Below are 21,669 nucleotides of genomic sequence, written 5' to 3'. Positions count from 1 at the left end.
AATTGATTGTCAGGTTTTTTGTAGTCTATAAAGTATTGTCAACTGCAAATCGGTGGTTCAATCTACTGAGTGCTATATTAGTTTTTATTTTGAGTTCTCATTTCAGACTCAGTAATATCCCTCCCTGGACAAAGTGTTACTGTTTTCTAATGTTGTTATGTTTCTCTGAATGACTATTTTCTTTATGATGCCGTTTTGTTCCCTCTCCTGAAATGTCCTGTCACAGCGCTGCTGTCCTTACCTTAATTGACTTCTCTTTTACCCACCATCCCCTACATGCACCGCATCCTCTCTGTGCTCGATTTTCTTCGACACTTTGCATCCGTTCTCCTTTCTTTCTCTTCCCATCTGTTTGTCTCTTTCTTATCCGATATTTGTTTTCTGGGGAGCCAGCGAAGGGAAGCTGGTGGTCCTGTCTTTGGCCATCGGTGTGGCCGAGCAAGATGACTTTGCCAATATCCCCGACCTGCAAGAAACACAGCAGACAGTCCCGGCTGCAAGTCAGGAGCCCCCCCTCGAGAAGAGGTACCAGATAATGTATGAGAGTGTGTGTGCTTGTGTGTGTTAGGGAGAGTGTAAAGGATGGTAAATCAACGAATGGGATATCGAAGAACAAGCTTAGAGAGGATTTCTAAAGCAAGGGAGAGGAGAGCAGATTTGTCTAGTGGTGAGCGAGGACACTTAAATGCTTTATGATAAAAGACTGGCGCTGAAATAGCACCGCAGATATATACAGGAATAAATAGAGATGACAGGACGACTACGTGTGGGGAAAAAGATGCCTGCAATTTTGAAATCAGTCAAATGGCGAAGTGCTTTGAATGTTAGCTGTAAAAGCAATAATCATTTCATATATCATATCATCTTGAGGATCAGTTGCACACGCTGGTGTTCCCGTCCTTTCTCTCACAGCATTTAGCCAATGGAATAAAATCCCATTTTTCTCAAACCTGTGATTCTTTTAAATCTGGGATGATAATCACGACTGTATCAATATGACATCGTCTTCCATTGTCGTTACCTTTTTTGTTTGTCATTTCACTCTTGCTACCCCCATTAGTTATCACGTTTCCTTTGTATTTTCATGCTTTTATTATTCACGTCCCATCTTCTTTCTTTTTTTGCCTCATGCTCATTAGCTGCCTTCAATCACCCACTGCTGCTCTGAGAGTCCTGTCTCTGTAGCTCCACCAAGGGCCCACAGAGCCTTCTCATTATTTCACAACATGTTCGTCGCTTACATAAATATGCTGCTAAAAATAAACCCCTTCTTTATCTGCCACCTTACACACTAGAAGCCAAAAGATTTCCACTCATCTATGAGGATCCATTACACTCGTCTGCCAAAATAATTGCTTTAGCATTGTGTACAGAAATTCTGTTGGGAAGAAACATTTTAGGCATTACAATAACGGTCGTTTTCTTCTTGTTAAACAAAGCTAGCGGCTGTTGTGCACAAATGCGGTCAGTTTTACAGTATTTTTACCGCCTCAGAACAATGGTCAAATACTTGGCATAAGCAGCATGTTAGAGTTCCCACGCTGGCCTAATATTCTTTTTTTTCCTTTTAAACCTCACTTGTTTATTCCATGACAAATTGGAGACAATTTGAAAATACCTGATGTGACACAATACCGTAGTCGGGTAGACAAATTCTGATTATTCATTACACCAACTATGTTTTACTCGAAGGTTTTTCATCAGTATGAGAGGTACAAGACATGAAACTAGAGTTCTCTTCCAAGACATTGGATCAATCTTATGGAGTTAATGTAGGTACAAGACAACGTGACATGTCAGCTATTGTAAAAAAAAAAAAAAGCCTCCCGGCATGGCTGCAGATGTAGATGCACATGCAAAGAAATACTTGAAGTACTTGCAAAACGTCCCACGCGTTTTTCATTGGGCTTAATTTAACACAGCAAGTATAAAAATGTCCTTTTTGAAAGAATATCTCTTTAATGAATGTCAAAACTATCTCTGTTGCGCAGGCCCCATATAAAACTACGTCACAGAGAATTACCCTTTTCTGCCATTTTCTCCATATTACATCTAGCTTCTCCAGCCATTGTGCTCACCTGGAAACCTGCTTTAATGCTTTGTGAAATCCACTAATAGGACCAACAAAAGCCAGGCACGGCAAGGCTGCTCTGCACTCCAGCACAGAGCCTTAACTGCTCACCTTGATTAGCTGTGATTGAGTGCTTGTAGATTAACCCAAGGTTTGTGTAATTTCTTGGAAATCCAGTAATAAAAAAGGAAAAGAAGCATTTTGCCATATTGGAAAAATTCAAATGTCATAACCTTTGGCTGAGTTCGTGCGTCCCTCATGTTTGCTGATTACTAATTCGTCTCCAGTGCCCTATTGTTTTGTTTGTCTATTGACAAATTACAAACTGAAGTGTTATAACGAGAGATTTCGCCACACTTTGGTTGGATGCCAAATGCAATGGTCTGTGAACACTTTCAGTGAGGTCATGTTTCCCAGCCATATTCACAGTTGTCAGACTGTGATCATATCCATCAAGTTTCCAGCTGCTTATTATCATCTGTGAGCTGCGTCAAGGTGGAGACAAAATAGCATTCACTTTCATCTCACTTTCTCCATCTCTGTGTATTTGCAACAAACATACACTCTTTGTGTCTGTCACTTATCCCCATCAAATGAATATCCGTTGTCTTAATTAATGGCCAAAAACACACAAAAATCTTCCTATTTAACTTCAAGTCCAAGTACAGAAATTGTCAGGTCAACTGGGAGCATGGGGAAGATTTACCTGGCAAGTCAAACATCAGGAAAAAACATCATAGTGAACTCAAATAAAATAACAAATTTCAATGCTGAACAATGATGAGCCAAACAATTAATCCATATTTTAGTAACCTTCTTAACCCACTTTAGTGTCATCAATATTTAACAGACTGCCTGAGTGTCCATTATTGTGTGATTATGTTTTACATCAATATTATAGTTTCAATTTGACTAGCTAGTTAAATACTATGTCTATATTTGATCTTGTAATGGAATTTTTCATGGCAATTCTTACCTTGCCAAGTAATTAACTCATTCAGTGATCACACACTGCCGGCTCTTCCAATTAAAACGGATCAAATGTCTATTGGCGTGAATAGTTACAAATGAGTTAAAAGTAAATATTTATTAAATAAGAATAGGTCACATACGTATATCAGCAGACTTGCCTTTTAGCAGCATGTTTACGCTTAATTGTCCCTTTGCTTTGCTTGAAAGCCAACCAAACAAACATGGCATCATCCCCTACAGGCTGTAAGAAGCTGATATATTCATTAAGCACTACCATGGACCTTGTGCATGCGTGACCACGTGATGAAAATGTTATAAAAGGGTTCCACATGCCCGTGAGTTTATGAGTGAAGCTTGAGCTGACAGACAATCGTCTACATTTGCTTGAGACATTTGCTAAAGAACTGAAGAAAAAAAAAACAGAAAAGGCAAATGAGTGTTCAGTCGTTATGGAGAATCGGTTGCTATAATTCAGGCCAAGCTTGAGCTTGAGATATGTGACGTAAGTATCCATAGGCTTTTGATATTAGAAAGCTTGATTAGAATGTTAGAGTGGCTAGTTAATGCCTCATTGGTCTTTACTCATACAATTGTGTTCCGATTCAGTGAACCTATACAGTACACGCTCCTTCAGTGTTGCTATAAAGAGCGACCACATTCCCCAAGAGCTTGGAATCTAGATCTCTGTGTGAGCAGCGAGACAGCCTCCCAATGAAGATAGTGGTTCAGGACAGCGGAGGCGGGATGTATACTTGTGCCACATTAACATTCAATCCATTTGCCTGTGGCCTTTCAATTATTCAACTGTAGATGTTGCATCATTTTGTGTAAGCCAGTGGAGACATTGCTTGTTTTAGAATACATCTGGGAGATATTAATAGATATAGATGCAAATTTCCCAGCCTGAAAGATTGCTGGCACTCTGTGAGAGTGTATGTTTATTGCCAAGTGGCTTATACAATATATTATATATTTTATAAGATGAGGGTGACTCTTACGTACTGACTGGATGTAAACAGCAAAATCAAACATGACAGGTGGAGGTTGTGACCTTTATCCAAACCATTAATGGAATACATGCGTTCAGTGGTACCACTACATATGATCGCATCGATACACAATTTTCATCATCCGACGTAAAATTTGACTTGCCATTTGTTTCTACAGCCGACGACATGCTCGAAATACAACGATTTATGACAGCGCTGCAGTTTCTTTGTTTTGCCGGAAGACGAACGCACGGCGGATTTTCTTGAGAGAAAACACAGGTTCCAAGGTTAGTGCAGGTGGTGAAAAAGGAAAAAGGTGACGCTTACCATTGAAATGAAGATTAGGGATGGGAATTGATAGGATTTTTACGATTCTGATTCCATTATCGATATTGCTTAACGATTCGATGCTTTATTGATTGTCTTACCGATTCTAATTTGGGGAAAAAGAAGAACAAATGTTTTGATTGGCATCGAGTTTGTTTAATCAGAAGTCACAACCTTACAAACTCACAATGAGGTCAAAAGAGACTCAAAGCCTCATTGTTAACTGTGGCAATAAGTGTCAAAAAGAATGTGTAACATTTTACTGAAACATTTTTCTAATAGAAATAAAAAATATTGGTATATATTGGCATATAGGTCGTTGTTCTGCCTTTGGCACTAAGTGTTAAAGTGTATTATTTACCATTATATTGAATTGCATGCCTTTTAGTTTTCATGGTGCTTCCCGCTCAAGTGGGGGCGCCCTTGCGCTTCCTTACGCGAAGAAGAACACGCGAAGAAGAACGCGCTCTCGTGAAGAAGTGCGAGCTTACACGCAAAGAAGGAGTGCCGCTACAAAGCATCCAGGCGAGTGAGCGAGTTGGTGAGGGAGGGAAACACTGCTACTAGCCTACGTTCTTTGTTAATGTTTGTAAAATATCTACAGAGGCAACGCCTGTATATATCATCTTTTGTGTTGTTGTTGTGTGTTTCCGATCGGACACTTAATTCCAGTTGCGTAGTGGTTTGAACGATGTGCTAATGCTAGCGAACGCATGCTAACCGTTTTTGTTATTACTGTATTAGCAGCTAATCATCGCTGATTTACGCTGATGCGAACCTGTTTGTTATTGGGGACGAAATTAATTTGTTTCATTTCTATTTTTAGTTTCACTCTTCAAGTGATGGTTGAATAAAGTCAGCAAATTATACCAACGTCTTCTGTATCGTCATTTGGGAGTTTAGCTAGCTGTATAGCCAGGACTGAGCCTTAGTGTCTCAATGAGGACAGTACAGTCGTATTCCCTCATGATGCAGTTATTTCCACCTTGCAATGACTGCAAGTCGCTTTGTTGTAATTTTTCCTCGTGAAGTGAAGACACACTTTCGAGCGTTTGAACCTACGTGCTGTCATTGTTATGTTTACGGCTGCAATGCTCGTGCTAAACCATTGTAACCTTTCATTTTCACCCTCTTTCCTGGTGAATTGTAGCCAAACTTTGGAGCGAGTGGTTCTTGGCTCCATGCTAGATTGATGCGTCTGGACAACAAGACACGTCATGTCACGTGACTACGCAATACTTTAGGAATTGTTAAAGGGATCGTTAAGGCTTTTTCATTGCGATGTCGAGGCCTCGAAACACTAGGAACCGGTTCGGAATTGGAATCGGATTTCGATTCCTGTCCCTATTGAAGATGGAAAGGATAGAAAAATATGAGCGTGGTGTGCGCATCCGTGAACTAGCTCGACAATACGGCCGTAGAATGTCTACGATCTCAACGGTCCTCCTTTGACCTCCGTTCGCCAGTCTTTATAAGTTAAGGTGACAATTATTATTGTGGTAACCGCCAAAGAAATCGCCAGCGTCGCCAGGAATCTAATAATTTATTCCATTAACTTGTGGAACACAGCACGGCTACTGTCCGCCGCAGTTGTCGCCAGCAACAAAACATGTAAAGAGAAAGTAAATTCTCTACTCTACAATCTCTACTGCACTCTCTATCTCACTTTCACGTCAGCTACGTGGTGCATTCAGGTACAGCAAGCAAAAACCGTCAGCAACATTAGAACCCGATTCGTTACATTATTATAGGAATTATTATGATTATAATATTGTTCCGATTTTTATTTACGATTTATTTGCTATGTGCAATTTTGTAAGTGTACCAGCAGTAGGCCTATTTATTAAGGATTTAGTGTAGGTTTTTGGGCTGTGGAACGAATTAATGCAATTATATTGTATTCTTATGGGAAAATCCTGCTCGACATACGACCATTTCGACTTACAAACAAGGTCCTGGAATGAATTAACTTCATATGTAGAGATACCACTGTAATTTGTCATGTTGCATTTCTGGAAGGAATGCACTTCTAAGTATTATCACTCTTAGCAAATGAAGGCGAACTTGAGAATGGCTAACAAATCGATGGGTTACATTCATACATTCAAGCGGCATCTTACTTCCAATTGAGTAATCGGAGCGTGTACTGTGTGTCCTTTGCACATCCATGCATTATGTGGGCCTGACAGCTGCAAGTACAAGGTTGGTACACATGCGCTCCTCAAGTAAATAGACAGGGAGTCGAGTAATTAGGAGATTTAGATGTGATATAAGCGTGTCCTGCCTCCAAACAGGTGGCTCATTTGCTGCTGCCTTCACCTCAGAGTGAGTTCTTCTATTTGAATCAGCATTCAAAACATTTAGTGGTTGTACAGTGTTTTTTGTCACAGATAGCAAGGGCGTGCCCTTAAAGACCTTGGATGTCTAACTTTCCCGCATGCGTAGAGTAAAAAGAAATTCACAGCAATAATCCAGCAGGACATTTTATGGAAGTTTGCACGAATGATGAACTGGTCTGTCTCTTAAATTGGACTATCTGTGCCCCCTTTGTACTGCATTTAAAGGGAATGAAAAGAGCTTCTTCGATTGCAGTCAGTGGTGTTCATTCATTATGCAATTTCAAATGAACAAAGACAAGCAAGCATATATTGTAGCATCTACAAGGACAACGCCAACTTTGTGATGATAATACACACTCAGCTGGAAAAGCAGTACATTTTTTTCAGTTAAACCTATCTAGAAGGCACAAACTGTATGTAAAAAAACAGTTGTCCGAGCTATTAAAATCCTCCAGACTTACTGACCATAAAAGCCAAGTGACTCTGCTTTAGATTGGCCAGTGTTTTAAAAGGAAACTTGCCATTCTGAAGCTAATGCAAATGCTACGCTAATGCTAGGATTACATATAGCGTCTGATGATCACTCAGCACAGACCTGTAAGGCTAAAGCAACATTGCATATTCTCTCTTGCCAAGATAACAAAACAAATCTTACCATGTTTCAAAGAAGCAAGATGGACCGCAGCCCAGTTTGAGACACATCCTAAACTCCGGTGAAGAGGGGGTGGCGCGACACATGATCCAAACACTGCCACGATGCAAGCTGACATACCCCACGTACAATATGAAAATGTCACGCGTTGTGACCATATGACAGAAATTATGTTGCATTTTCGTCTCGTCAGACAAAAACTGGCATTTGTCACGCTATGTTCTAGTCTCCTAGGCCACCTTTTTAGGTTGCCATCGTCACGTCATCGCCATGAAAAAATATTTTCGTTATCGTCATTGTTGACGAAAACAAAACTGCTTCAAGTCAAGCTATGAGAGGGGTACATACAGTTGTGGTCAAAAGTTTACATACACTTGTGAAGAACATAATGTCATGGCTCTCTTGAGTTTCCAGTTATTTCTACAACTCTGATTTTTCTCTGATAGAGTGATTGGAACAGATACTTCTTTGTCACAAAAAACATTCATGAAGTTTGGTTCTTTTATGACTTTATTATGGGTGAACAGAAAAAAGTGATTAAATCTGCTGGGTCAAAAATATACATACAGCAGCGCTAATATTTGGTAACATGTCCCTTGGCCATTTTCACTTCAATTAGGCGCTTTTGGTAGCCATCCACAAGCTTCTGGCAAGCTTCTGGTTGAATCTTTGACCACTCCTCTTGACAGAATTGGTGCAGTTCAGTTAAATTTAATGGCTTTCTGACATGGACTTGTTTCTTCAGCATTGTCCACAAGTTCTCAATGGGGTTTAAGTCAGGACTTTGGGAAGGCCATTCGAAAACCTTAATTCTAGCCTGATTTAGCCATTCCATTACCACTTTTGATGTGTGTTTGGGGTCATTGTCCTGTTGGAACACCCAACTGCGCCCAAGACCCAATCTTCGGGCTGATGGCGTTAGGTTATCTTGAAGAATTTGAAGGTAATCCTCCTTCTTCATTATCCCATTTACTCTCTGTAAAGCACCAGTTCCATTGGTAGCAAAACAGCCCCACAGCATAATACTACCACCACCGTGCTTGACGGTAGGCATGGTGTACTTGGGGTTAAAGGCCTCACCTTTTCTCCTCCAAACATATTGCTGGGCATTGTGGCCAAACAGCTCGATTTTTGTTTCGTCTGACCACAGAACTTTCCTCCAGAAGGTCTTATCTTTGTCCATGTGATCAGCAGCAAACTTCCGTCGAGCCTTAAGGTGCCGCTTTTGGAGCAAGGGCTTCCTTCTTGCACGGCAGCCTCTCAGTCCATGGAGATGCAAAACACACTTGACTGTGGACACTGACACCTGTGTTCCAGCAGCTTCTAATTCTTGGCAGATCTGCTTTGTGGTGATTCTCGGTTGAATCTTCACCCTCCTGACCAATTTTCTCTCAGCAGCAGGTGATAGCTTGCGTTTTCTTCCTGATCGTGGCTGTGACAAAACAGTGCCATGCACTTTATACTGACAAACAATTGTTTGCACTGTTGCTCTTGGGACCTGCAGCTGCTTTGAAATGACTCCAAGTGACTTTCCTGACTTGTTCAAGTCAATGATTCGCTTTTTCAGATCCATGTATGTATAGTTTTTTGACCCAGCAGATTTGATCACTTTTTCTGTTAACCCATAATAAAGTCATAAAAGAACCAAACTTCATGATTTTTTTTGTGACAAAGAAGTATCTGTTCCAATCACTCTATCGGAGAAAAATCAGGGTTGTAGAAATAACTGGAAACTCAAGAGAGCCATGACATTATGTTCTTCACAATTGTATGTAAACTTTTGACCACAACTGTATGTTTGATCTTACGGACAGTTAGCTTTGAATTAAATATGTTACACATCGACAACTAGGTTGACCACCTGTCCGGTTTTAGGACGGACACTCAGCGTTTTCATTGATGTGTCTGGCGTCCGGCACAACCCCTTAGCTGGACGCTATTTGTCTAGTTTACAGAAAATGGGCCGTGGTTCAGTTTATGTGACGCAACTCAGCTCCAAGGTTGTCACAACAGGCCTGTGATTGACCAAGACTGTCTTCAGTTAAAAATGTTCTACATCATTGGTTCAACAAAATGTAAACAAAGCTTCACGTATGGCTATCTGACGACATCGTTTCCTTGCCAAGATTTTACAACACTGCTAGAAAACATGCCAAAGCGGCAGACATCTTTTCACATTAAATGGACGGAAGAGCACTTTTTGCTCAACAAAAGCAGTAGAGACTCGTTCCACAGTTTCTGCTAGCTTTGCCGGTCTGACGTAGACATGAGCAGCAGGGGCAAAACAGTCGTAGAACGTCACGCAGCGAGTGAGAAGCATAAAAGAATGAAGCAAAGCAACGGGTGCGTCGACATTAAAAACATTTTTCGCGAACCCTCATCGCTTCTGAATAACAAAACAATTGCATCTGAACTTTGCAAAATTGTTCCTCTTATAAAGGGTTCACTTCTTTTGAACAGTTCAATGTTTACGTTGGTTTTACACAGAAAAATCTTGCCTTAAGAAAATACTTAAACGTAATATTAAATACCGGTAATGGTTTATATAAACTACGTGACTAATGTGATCAACAGATAAACACTCTGCTTTAAAGCTAGCACAAGAAACCACAATGCTTAAAAGCTAATGTGCGTAAATCCTTGACACTCGCCAAAAGTATTTTGAGGCAATGGAAAGGTAAAAAAGACTCAATGAAAACGAAAATAATAAGTACTCGCTGCTTTTAACTGATGTGCGCATGCATGCGCAAGTGCACCGGGCATTGGTAGACATTTCTCCGTGTAGGACATTATGGCAGCACACCATTTCAAAATAAGATTTGTTCTTGGACTCATTGCAATTTGAAAACATAGTATTGTAAACTACATAAATTGTTAAAAAATGTTTTATTAACAAACAGATAAACAGTGCAAAACTTTATTGTTGATGAAAATGCAAAGCAACTCTAATGTTTTTTTGAAAAAATATGCCCTCCATTTTGACCTTATGGTCACCCTATCGACAACCGGTATTTTCCAAATGATGCATTTAGCAGCACATTCCCTGTGAATGAAGCAGCCACACAGAAGACAACATTTAGTGCCTCCAATGTTGCCTCTTCTTGAAATGGGATTTCAGCAAATGCCACTATTTAAGTCACGTTTGCAGCCTTGACATGCAGGCAGCAATTAGTTAGCAGTGAACGCATCTGTCTTTTGGTCTGGTCGAGCATCAGGGATGGCTGGCTGAACGTTCATGCGGATGGGTTGTGTGAGCATTAGTTTAGCCGTGACTGTGATCTGGGGAGTGTCAAGCACGGCCCCTAATTTGTCAGATGGGTCGGGGAAGTTATGAGATGGAAAAAAGACATGCTGGCGTGTTTTGAATGTGTCTTGTCTCCTGGTGTCGGGGAGGGAAAAAGAGGGGCTGGGTTGGGCTTTTTATTCTCGCGTCTCTCTCCAGCCTTGAAGCGGAGTCTCTTTCCCCCTACCCCCAAATCCCTCTTCGAGCGGCTGGCCCTCGGTCAGGTAACAAAACAGGATAGTATCACAGGACGGTGAAACCCACAGTGTCCCCGCCTGCCTCCACATGTGTGTTTGTGTGAATGTGTGTCCGCGAGGCTCTCACCAGTACCTGTCATATATCCTAAACTCTTTGTTCTCATTGTGTTTGCCTGTTTGCTGCACCCCTCAAAATAGACCTGCCCCTGTGCCCACTCCCAACTGCCTCTCACACCCCCTAAATCCCAATATGTATGATCTATGTTTCTATAATCTGTTGCTATGCCAACAGCCCATTTTCTGAGCTGCAGTAGTATCTGATCTGAACTCGAGTCAACTGTGCCTTCTACTGGCTACTTTAGGAGACTGCAGGCTTTAACACATCTAGAACATCACTGTAAAGCCCAAAAGGGTTTAGACCAAAATGCCATCGGTGCTGAAATGCGTCGTTTAATAGATTTTGGGGGGATTTAATCAACCTAAACCCAATTCTTATTTGAATTCAAGAGCTGAAAGGACATAAATATTTCCTGCTACTAATATGCTACACCAGCCACTTTGTTAAAAGAACCAGGAGGCAGCACTGGAGCAGAGGATCACCTGAGATGCTGTAGAGCAAAGTGGTAGGAAAGCCTTTGCATTGACCTGCTTGCAGGAGTTCCTACCTGAGAATGTAACAAACCCCAGAGTGAAGCATGTAGGAGAATGAATAATTGAGGATGTTCACCCCCCATCGATACTTGGAGGTTGAGGAGGAGGGAGGTGCCTTGCTCTACTCTAAATCCTAAGCATCACCTTCTGCTTCAGAACTCCTTTGAACTAAGTCCCAGATTGTGATGTCGAGTTTCAGATGTATTTTCCCTGTCTCTCGCCTGTAACCTGTTGCCTGCAGCTTAAAAAAAGAAAACAATAATACGGCCCTTGAAAATGGAATGACCTCCCTGTGCAACTAATACAACTAACACTAATTGATAACAATCCCTTCACTCCTGCAATTGGTTAACATCCCTCCTCCCCCCCCTTTCTTGCTCCAATTCCTTTGCTGTGATTGTGTGCTCGTCCCGTTTCGCTCGCTTTTTCTGTCTGTCTTATTGTCAGTATATTTTCCCCAGTTCTGTCCTTGTGTCTGCAAGAAAAGTACACATTAATGCATTCAACATCAAATTTGGTGTTCAGATAAAATCCAAAAAGCAATATGAATTAAAAAAAAAAAAAAGACAGATGCTGGCCGGACAGACAGACTTCTTTTTATGGGCTCTTTGTTCCCTGCCTGTCCAAGGCATTGCCCTCACTCTTGTGAGTGATACCTACTTGCATATGTCATATATGCACATGTAGCCAATGCCAGGTTGTGCTTTGGCCCTTGTAATCCCAGTTCTCACTTTTAGAGTGTTGCCAAATAGTTGGAAAATTAAGCTCGAGTCAAGTTGGCATGACATCATTTGAAAGAACACCCTCTTTTGTAACACTCTAAATGTGCATTTCCTCCGTTTTAACCAAAGTCAGTTATCCGTATCCTACAATTTTTTTCATTTCATATTTATCCCATTATTATTTTATTTGTCATATTTTTTTCTGCTGTTGATCAATTGTATTTATTGTCCTTTTCTTTAGCGTTCTCTCCCTTCAGCATGTGTCTTCCTTTGTCTACTGTTAGATAGATTGTGTGTGCAGAGCTCTTTATTTTGCTATCTTATTCTTTGATACTTATCAGACTGACCAAACTAAGCCTCTCTTGTGTTTCCAGGCTTTCCTTCCTTCATTCCCTATCTTTTCTTGCAGCTCTCTTTTTTTTCTATCTAATGTGGTGTTCGTAACAATCTCACTCTGTTTTGTTTTTGGTTTTTGTGACCCCACTGTTCATGCTATTAATACTTGATATCTCTTCTTATACAGACAAATGATTCTTTGCTTGATTTTCTCTTTCTTACATTCCTTGTCAGACCTTCAATCTATTCTATGGTCCTTATGATTTCTGTCAGTTGGTGTCTTCAATCTTCTTCATCCTCTTGTTTGAGTTGGTTCTTCTCTCCTCATTTGTTCCTTTATTGGCTTAACATCTTTTGGTGTGAAGCCTGTATGGACTGCCGTTTTCCAAAGTGTTACATTGTATTGGTCAGGACGTTTAGATATGTGTATTCACTTCTATTACAAGCTTTCTTTAATTTCATATCAACTATCTCAATTGTATTGTCTTCTGCTGTTTCATTCTGTACACCTTCTTTTCATGCTGTATGAACTCAAAACTGTTTATTCTGTCTAAATGTTTTCTCATGTAAAGCAACAGGTGTTGAAATCTATTTATATTCAGGAATCTGCTCTGCCATGTCAAATCTCAGTTTAGTTTGTTTGTTTTTTTTTGGTTCATTTTTAAAAATGTCTATTTTGTTTATGGTCAAACAGAATCCAGGTCGATATAAACACACTACACAAAATGTCCAGTGTCTAAATGTCGAGTCTTATCTATGTTGCTATACATGTTTGTCCTGTGTGATGTAGTTATATCATGTTGTTTATGTATGTCATTTGCATATATGTGGGTGTCTTGTCCATGTCCTCCCAAGAAACCAATGGTTGGCTAATGAATTAGTTTCAATGAATACAAATTTAGCGGTTCATCTTTCAAGAGCGGTATTTTTACTTGCTGGACGTAACTTTCTTGTAGGAGGTATGGATGTTTGCCAAAGTGAACATATGTACGGTCATTTCAGATTCCAAGTTCCATCAAACGCAATTCCACGCATCAAATGTCCTCAGTTCTAGCACCCGTTGCTGATCTGTGGATTTTTCTTTTTTTTTTGGCAGATCTGATTTGGCTGCGCTCATAGAAAGTTAGAGAATGAATAATCCCCCTTGAAGCGACATCTATCCCAAAACAAATTTGGATTCAATTGGATGTTTCTGATAGATAGTTTTCATGTGCCAAACAGGTGGAGGATGGACTCAGGCATTCTCTCTTTCTAGAGACGACTTTGTATGGTCCCTTTCGTCACTGTGTGTTTGTGCTTCCAGGGGCAACAAGCCAGCCAATAGTCCCAAAGGCCAACCCCCTGATGCCGATGGCCACTCCTCCGTCACCGACCTGGCTAACTCCCTCACCGGCGATATGGTGATGGTAAGACCCACTCTCACAGCAAACATATGTCAGATTGTATAATAACCCTTTTATAGATTAATTATAATTTCTATTTCTTTTAAACCCTTACATGGCTCTTTTAACTCATTGGCTGCCATTAAGGGCGCTAGACTTGTAATCCATTTTGATTGTGAGAGGCGAATGAACGAATGCCATTGAAACATGAGCACAACCAGTCTTCCCAGTTTAAACTGGACGTCTATTGCCATCAATGGCATTCGATGAGTTAAAGACAATGAATAAATAATCAACTTTAGCAAATTACTTTGGGCTGTATATATATATATATATATATATATATATATAGATAGATATATAGATAGATAGATATAGATATTCGATCCAAAAACTCAATGTAACATGTATCACTAGCCACGTTTACATGCTGACTTTTATTCATACCGATTCAAATCATTCCGAATGGAAATTTCACATCAGCTGTTTACATGTCACTTCATCTATTCCGATCCAGCGTTTACATGTGACTGCCTTTATTCCGAAAGGACGTTTGACAACTGCCGTCTGACATGCGCAGATTAATCAAAACAAAGCGTCACGTTGCAAAACATGGAGATCGATCGTCAGATCAGCTGCTGTTTTAACTTTTCGAGTGGAAACAAAACTTCAGAATGACACGCCGTTCATTTAAAAAGTTGTGTGGGTGCGCTGTGGGTGTGCTTGGAAGCCATGTTGCAAGTGACGTTACTTACGTCACCAAGTGACGTCACCACGTCAGTACGGAGCATGTGCAGAAAGAACGCAACCAGACACCATTCCGCTTCCCTGTTTACATGATATAATTTTACTTCTAATCGGTTTGGGAAAAGGAATATTCCACCCCTGTGAAACGGAATGAAATTCCATTCGGTTTGGGCCTGTTCATTCCGAATGAGGTGTTTATATGGAACACATTTATTTGGTTTGAACAAATATTCCGATTGTAATTGGAATATTTGGCTCCATGTAAACGTGGCAATTGAGTGTCATGACACAGCTGTGAATGGCCACAGCTGGATTTTTGGGGGATTTTATGGGTGAAACATGGTAATATAACAAGGGTCGCGATGTAGAAATCGCAGACATCAAGGAATGGTTGGGATTTTCTTTTTCATATATTTACACTTTTAAACATTTTTTTTTCAATTTTTCTTTGTTTGGATCGATTATTTGTCATCTAACATATTGAAGGAAATGTGAGAGTAACAAAAGAAATACAATTAAGCGATAGTTATGAGGTAGATATCCGTGACTTTTTTACAGACACCATTTTTGTCATTGTGACGTCATTTGTTTAAAAGTTTGAAATATTCGAGTGAATAATTTTTTAAAGTTTTTTTTTTTTAACGAAATATTAGACGTCAATTAATGATTCTGAGCTAAAAATGACAGACATTTTGAATAATAAATATAATTAATTACCTTCGTGTTATGGCTGGGTTGAAACAAAAGCGGTTGCGCGACGTCTGTAAACGGGGGTTTTCAGGGTAAAATGGACAAATTAAAAATACGACGATTGATGACAGCGCTCAATTTTCTTGTTTTCCCGTCCCGCACGGTGGATTTTCTTGTGAGAGAAATCATCATGGGTTCCAAGAATGTTAGTGCAGGTGGTGGAAAAAGGAAAAAAGTGAGGCTTACCATTGAAATGAAGATGGAAATGATAGAAAAATATGAGCGTGTTGTGCACATCCATGAACTGGCTCCACAATACGGCCGTAGAATGTCTACGATCTCGACGGTCCTCCTCCGACTTAAGTTCGCAGTCTTTATAAGTTAAGGTGACAATTATTTTTGTGGTAACATTGCCAAAAAATCGCCAGCTTCGTCAGGTTTTCAATAATTTATTTCAGAACTTGTGCAACACAACATGACTACTGTCCGCCGTACAGTGCTGCTCAAAAGTTTGTGAACCCCCTCAACATTTTGGAATTTTCTATTATTTCAACCTGATTTCCTAATCAATCAATTCAGTAGTTTTTTTTTGTTGTTTTTTTAACAGTTGTGTTGTCGAGACTAAATTAAAAAGAGTTTTCATCAACTGATGTAGGTGCATAATTGAACTGTTTGGTCACAACCAAAACCGCCATGTCTGGCGAAAAGTCAACACTGCATACCACCAAAAGAACCTTCTCCCAACAGTGAAGCATGGAGGTGGGAATGTCAAGATCTGGGCTTGCTTTTCATCCTCAGGACCTGGACAACTCCACATAGTCCAGGGAATCATGAATTCTTAGGAATATTGTCAAATCCTAGAACATAACCTGACGCCATCTGTATTGAAGTTAAAGCTTGGCAGAAGGTGGATCATGCAACATGATAATGATCCAAAGCATTCCAGCAATACAACCAAGGAATGGCTGAAAAAGAAGAAGATTCGTGTTCTGGACTGGCCCAGTCAAAGTCCTGACCTAAATCCCATTGAAATGCTGTGGCGGGACCTGAAGCGAGCAGTTCATGCCAGACGCCCATCAAACCTCTCTCAACTGACTGCGTTCTGCAAGGAAGAATGGGCAAAAATCCCCCAAAGTAGATGTGAGAGGCTGATTAGTCACTACAGAAACCGTTTGGTTGAGGTAATCTCTGCAAAAGGAGGCGCAATATCCTATTAACTGAAGGGGTTCACATACTTTTGCACACATGATATCTGAGTTTTTCTTAAATCAACCACTTTTGTTAAATAAAGAATGACAATATAACTATTTCTTTTGTTTCAGTCCATTATTTGGAATGTCAGTATTGTGGATTTGGGTATAACTTAACATTTAATAAGGTTATTTTAGTTTTTTTTACAAAAAATCTGACCATCGCTGTGGGGTTCACAAACTTTCGAGCAGCACTGTAGGTGAACAAAGTGAAAGTAAAAAGTCCTCCCTCACTCTGTCAAGTCAGCTACGCAGTGCGTTCAGGTACACCACGCAAAACACATCCACCACATTCGAACCCTATTCATTATTTTATACATTATTATTACTATTATTATGTTATTATTCCTATTTTCATTCATAATTTATTCGTTTTGCTCTGTGTAATTACGATTTGCAATAGTACCAGCGCATTTATTAAGGATTGGGTTAGGTAGGAGTGTAGGTTTTCAGGCTGTGGAAATAATTAATGAAATTATAATATATCCTTATGGAAAAATCCTGCTAGACATACGAACATTTCGACTTCTAAACAAGGTCCTGGAAAGAATTAACTTTGTATGTAGAGGTACCACTGTGTATACAGTGGTATGAAAAGTATCTGAACCTTTTGGAATTTCTCACATTTCTGCATAAAATCACCATCAAATCCAAATGTGATCTGATCTTTGTCAAAATCACACAGATGAAAAAATTGTGTCCTCTTCAACCAAAACCACCCACACATTTATAGATTTGCATATTTTAATGAGGATATTATGCAAACAATGACAGAATGGGGAAAAATAAGTAAGTGAACCATCACATTTAATATTTTGTGCCAACCCCCCCCCCACACCCACCCCCAATTTTGGCAGCAATAACTTAAACGAAATGCTTCCTGTAGCTGCAAATCAGTCTGGCACATCGATCAGGACTAATCTTGGCCCATTCTTCTCTACAGAACTGCTGTTGTTCAGTCAGATGCCTGGGATGTCTGGCATGAATCGCTGTCTTTAGGTCATGCCATAGCATATCAATGGAGTTCAAGTCTGGACTTTGAGTTGGCCACTCCAGCGCGTGTATTTTGTTTTGAATTTTTTTTTCTTCTGTGTTTTGCATCATTGTCTTGTTGCAGCATCCATCCTCTTTTTTAGCTTCAACTGTCTGAAAGACGGCCTTCAAAACATCCTGATAAACCTTTTAATTCATTCTTCCATTAACGATTGCAAGTTGTCCAGGCCCTGAGGCAGAAAACAGCTCCAAATTATGATGCTCCCTCCACCATGCTTCACGGTGGGGATGGCGTGTTGATGTTGGTGAGCTGTTCCATTTTTCCTCCACACATGACGTTGTGTCTTTCTCCCAAACAATTCAACTTTGGTTTCATCAATCCACAAAAAATGCCAAAACCTCTGTGGAGTGTCCAAGTGCCTTTTTTCGAACATTAAACGAACAACAATGTTTTTTTAGACAGCAGTGGCTTCCTCCGTGAAGTCCTCCCATTAATTTCATTCTTGGCCATAGTTTTACATATAGTTGATGTGTGCACAGAGATTTTGGACTGTGCCAGTGATTTCTGAAAGTCTTTAGCAGACACTCTAGGGTTCTGTTTTTTTTTACCTCTGAGTATTCTGCACTGAACTCCTGGCGTCTTCTTTGGTGGATGGCCACTCCTTGGAAGAGAAGCAACAGTGCCAATCTCTCTCAATTTGTAGACTACTTCTCTGACTGTCAATCATCAGGACTTATAGAGATGGTTTTATATCCTTTCCCAGCTTTATACAAATCAACAATACTTGATCGCAGGTCTTCAGACAGCTCTTTTGACCGAGCTATTATGCACATCAGACAATGCTTTTCATCAGGACATTTCTTACCAGGTGTGTGTTTTATAGTAGGCAGGGCAGCTTTAAACCACTCATCAATGATTGGGCACACACCAGACTTCAAATGTTTGGTAAAAATTGGTTTCAATTGCTCTTTAAGTCTCCTTAGGCAGAGGGTTCACTTACTTATTTTTTTCCCCTTCTGTCATTGTTTGCATGCTATCCTCATAAAATATGAAAATCTATAAATGTTTGGGTGGTTTTAGTTAAAGCAGGCATATTTTCCTCTGTGTGATTTTGACAAAAATCAGATCACATTTAATGGTGATTTTATGCAGAAATGTGAGAGGAAATTCCAAAAGGTTCAGATACTTTTTCATACCACTGTATATATGTGTATATAATTCACGTAGTTTTGAATTATCATTCAAGTAGTTTTGAATTAACATTTAATCAAAATTATGTATTTACTGTACAGCGATCCCTCGCTACTTTGCGGCTCAACTTTCGCACCCTCAGTGCATCGCGGATTTGAGTTACACATATTGTTATAAGAACAAATGAGTTGTAAAAACATACTTTTGTACACATTACCTACATTTACGTTTGTATGTACACATAAACACACACACATGAATCATGAGAGAGAGTGAGAGAATGAATTAACAGCACGTATTATTTTTTATTATTTATTATTACAATATTTTATGTATGTTTTTTATATTATGAATATGCTATTTACGTGTTCCAAACTATTTTTTAATGTTGTAATGATTACATGTGCATTTATAGGCTTTTATATAGACTTATTATATATACACAAACAAATGCATTTTGAAATAGGATGGTGACACATCTTTTTTTTTTTTTTTTTTTTTTTTTTTTTTTTTTTTTTTTTACTTCACGCTGTCTCTTCTGGTCCCCATTAACAGCAGTAATTTAGGGATGAATGATTTATGTAAGTGGTTGAGTGAGACCTTCAGTTAAGGTTAACTATGCTATAAAAGTATTAGGAATAGCAAATAAATATTGTACCCTTAATTTTTCAGTACTGTCAAAAAATATAACAACTCATCAGGGAGTGGTGGCCAAGAGAAAAATGGGTACACACCTGTTTGGTATTATAAAACATTTTCAACCATTCTTTTCACATTTTTTGGGTCTCAAGAAAAGTAAGAAATGTACAATTTAGTGTTTTGTTTTAATTAGGTATAGTTCAAAATCAGGAAAAGTCTGTTAGGGCCAGTAGGCCTATAGGTTCCTTTTTTTTAATGAATCGATAATGCAAAATACAAAAAAGTGTACTTCATCAGCCTTGCACTAGCCATGCAAATGGAGGTCTTGATGTCTGCTCCACACTGGAATTTATCTACCACTGCTGCATATGTACAGCTGTCTCCAGGTTCAGAGGATGACGATGGAGAGGGGCCTATCAGCGAGAAATTGGGTCGGATCCAGTTCAGTATAGGCTACAGCTTCCAGAACACGACCCTCACTGTCAAAGTTCTTAGGGGTCAGGAGCTCCCGGCCAAAGACTTCTCGGGCACTTCGGATCCCTTCGTCAAAATCTACCTACTGCCTGATAAGAAACACAAGCTGGAGACGAAGGTCAAGAGGAAGAACCTTAACCCCCACTGGAACGAAACATTCCTGTTTGAGGGTGATTATCATTTTCCTTCATTTTTTTAAATTCATTGTTCAATGTGTTCAATTTTTGCATGTTTAACCCTTCTGTTACCTGAGTTTTGTTGGGTCAGTTGGACCTCATATGCAAGTGTTGACAAATTATTAAAAAATAAGCTAGGGCTCATTGGATGCCTTTGGTGTCATAAGCAGATTTTAAAGGGGGGCCAGCCCCCCCCCGGTGGCTGAAAAATGTCATTGCATGTCTTTCCTCTATATACAGTGGGGAGAACAAGTATTTGATACACTGCCATGACCCATTGGCAGTGTATCAAATACTTGTTCTCCCCACTGTATATAAAAGTTGTAAAACAAAACTGCAACAAATATGAATGAAATGAAAAAATATATATATTTTTATAATGGGTCAAAATTATTTTTTGAAAAGATCATGTGACTAGCAACTTAGACGGTCATTTGCCCAGACACAAAAAAGATTACTTTTTGGGGGCCGTGGCGCAGTTGGTCACTGGAGTTGTCCTTGGACCAAAGGGTCAGTGGTTCGATTCCCGGCTATGACTGCCCACTTTCGAAGTGCCCTTGGGCAAGGCACTGAACCCTGATTTGCCTCCAATGGGTTGACAGCGCCTTGCCTTTCATAGCAGCAGCCCCATTGGTGTGTGAATGTGTGTGTGAACGGGTAAATGTGTGCTAATGTAAAGCGCTTTGGACATGGTAAACATGTAGCTAAATGTGCTATATAAGTACTGTCCATTTACCATTTACCATTCAATCAAAGGCAACATTTTCAATGAAAAATTAAGTGTTCAAATGCAAATTTTTCAATCTCAAATATTTTTTCGCATTCAAAAACTTTTTTTTATGATTGAAATGTTTTTTTTTGATTGAAGTGATTTTTCTTTTTTAAAATATTTTTTGAAGCAACTACCAATTTTTTGATTGAATAATAAAGACAAAAATGTCCAAGCAAAATGTGGCACAAATCACAAATCAAAATTACTTCAATCAAAAAAGTTGCTTCAATCAAAAAAAAAAACTTGACTTCAATCCCAAAAAAAAAAAAAAAAAAAAGCTTTCACATGCATTTTTTTTTTTTGAGTTTCAAATTTATTATTGCATTCAAACACTTTTTTTTTGTTTTTGGACTGATTGATTGAAGCGGCTTTTTTGGGGGTTGAAAATATATATTTTGACTGAAGCAACTTTTTTTTGGATTGAATAATAAGGACACAAATGTACCTCCATATGGCTCCACCCTGGGGATATAATTTTTGACTGGGGTAACTACATTGGCACCCAACCCTAACCCTAACCCTGGCACGACACCGGCGGGCATATCATATTCAATGGATGACGATCTTGGCGAACAGTATTGCCTAAGCAGCCTGATTTAGAATTCCTCTCAAGAATGATGGGAAACAAAAAACGCTCATTGTCAACTTATTATTATAAATATTCTTGTAAGTTAATTTTATTGCTGACACTGCGTTTCGGGGTCATCAACATGTTGTGCCCCCCCACCCCAAGTCAAACTCCGCCTATGATTGACGGCGATAGATGGCCGATCCATTTTGACCCCTCCCAGTCAAAAATGGATCAAACGTCCATT

General features: G+C 39.5%; 1 protein-coding gene across 3 annotated transcripts in view; it reads left to right on the top strand.

Moving 5' to 3' along the window:
* Positions 1–21,669, top strand: part of syt7a (synaptotagmin VIIa) — a 191,949-nt gene that overhangs the window by 148,173 nt on the left and 22,107 nt on the right. For all 3 annotated transcript variants that reach the window (XM_057836506.1, XM_057836507.1, XM_057836505.1), the window contains 3 exons: positions 394–525; positions 13,843–13,945; positions 19,809–20,076. In XM_057836506.1, coding sequence (XP_057692489.1) covers positions 394–525; positions 13,843–13,945; positions 19,809–20,076 — 503 coding nt within the window. The remainder of the gene's footprint in view (positions 1–393; positions 526–13,842; positions 13,946–19,808; positions 20,077–21,669) is intronic.

The sequence above is a fragment of the Corythoichthys intestinalis genome, chromosome 5 (assembly GCF_030265065.1).
Source record: "Corythoichthys intestinalis isolate RoL2023-P3 chromosome 5, ASM3026506v1, whole genome shotgun sequence".
NCBI lineage: Eukaryota > Metazoa > Chordata > Actinopteri > Syngnathiformes > Syngnathidae > Corythoichthys > Corythoichthys intestinalis.
The sequence above is the reverse complement of the archived record's forward strand: the minus strand, read 5'-3'. Positions and strand labels throughout refer to the sequence as shown.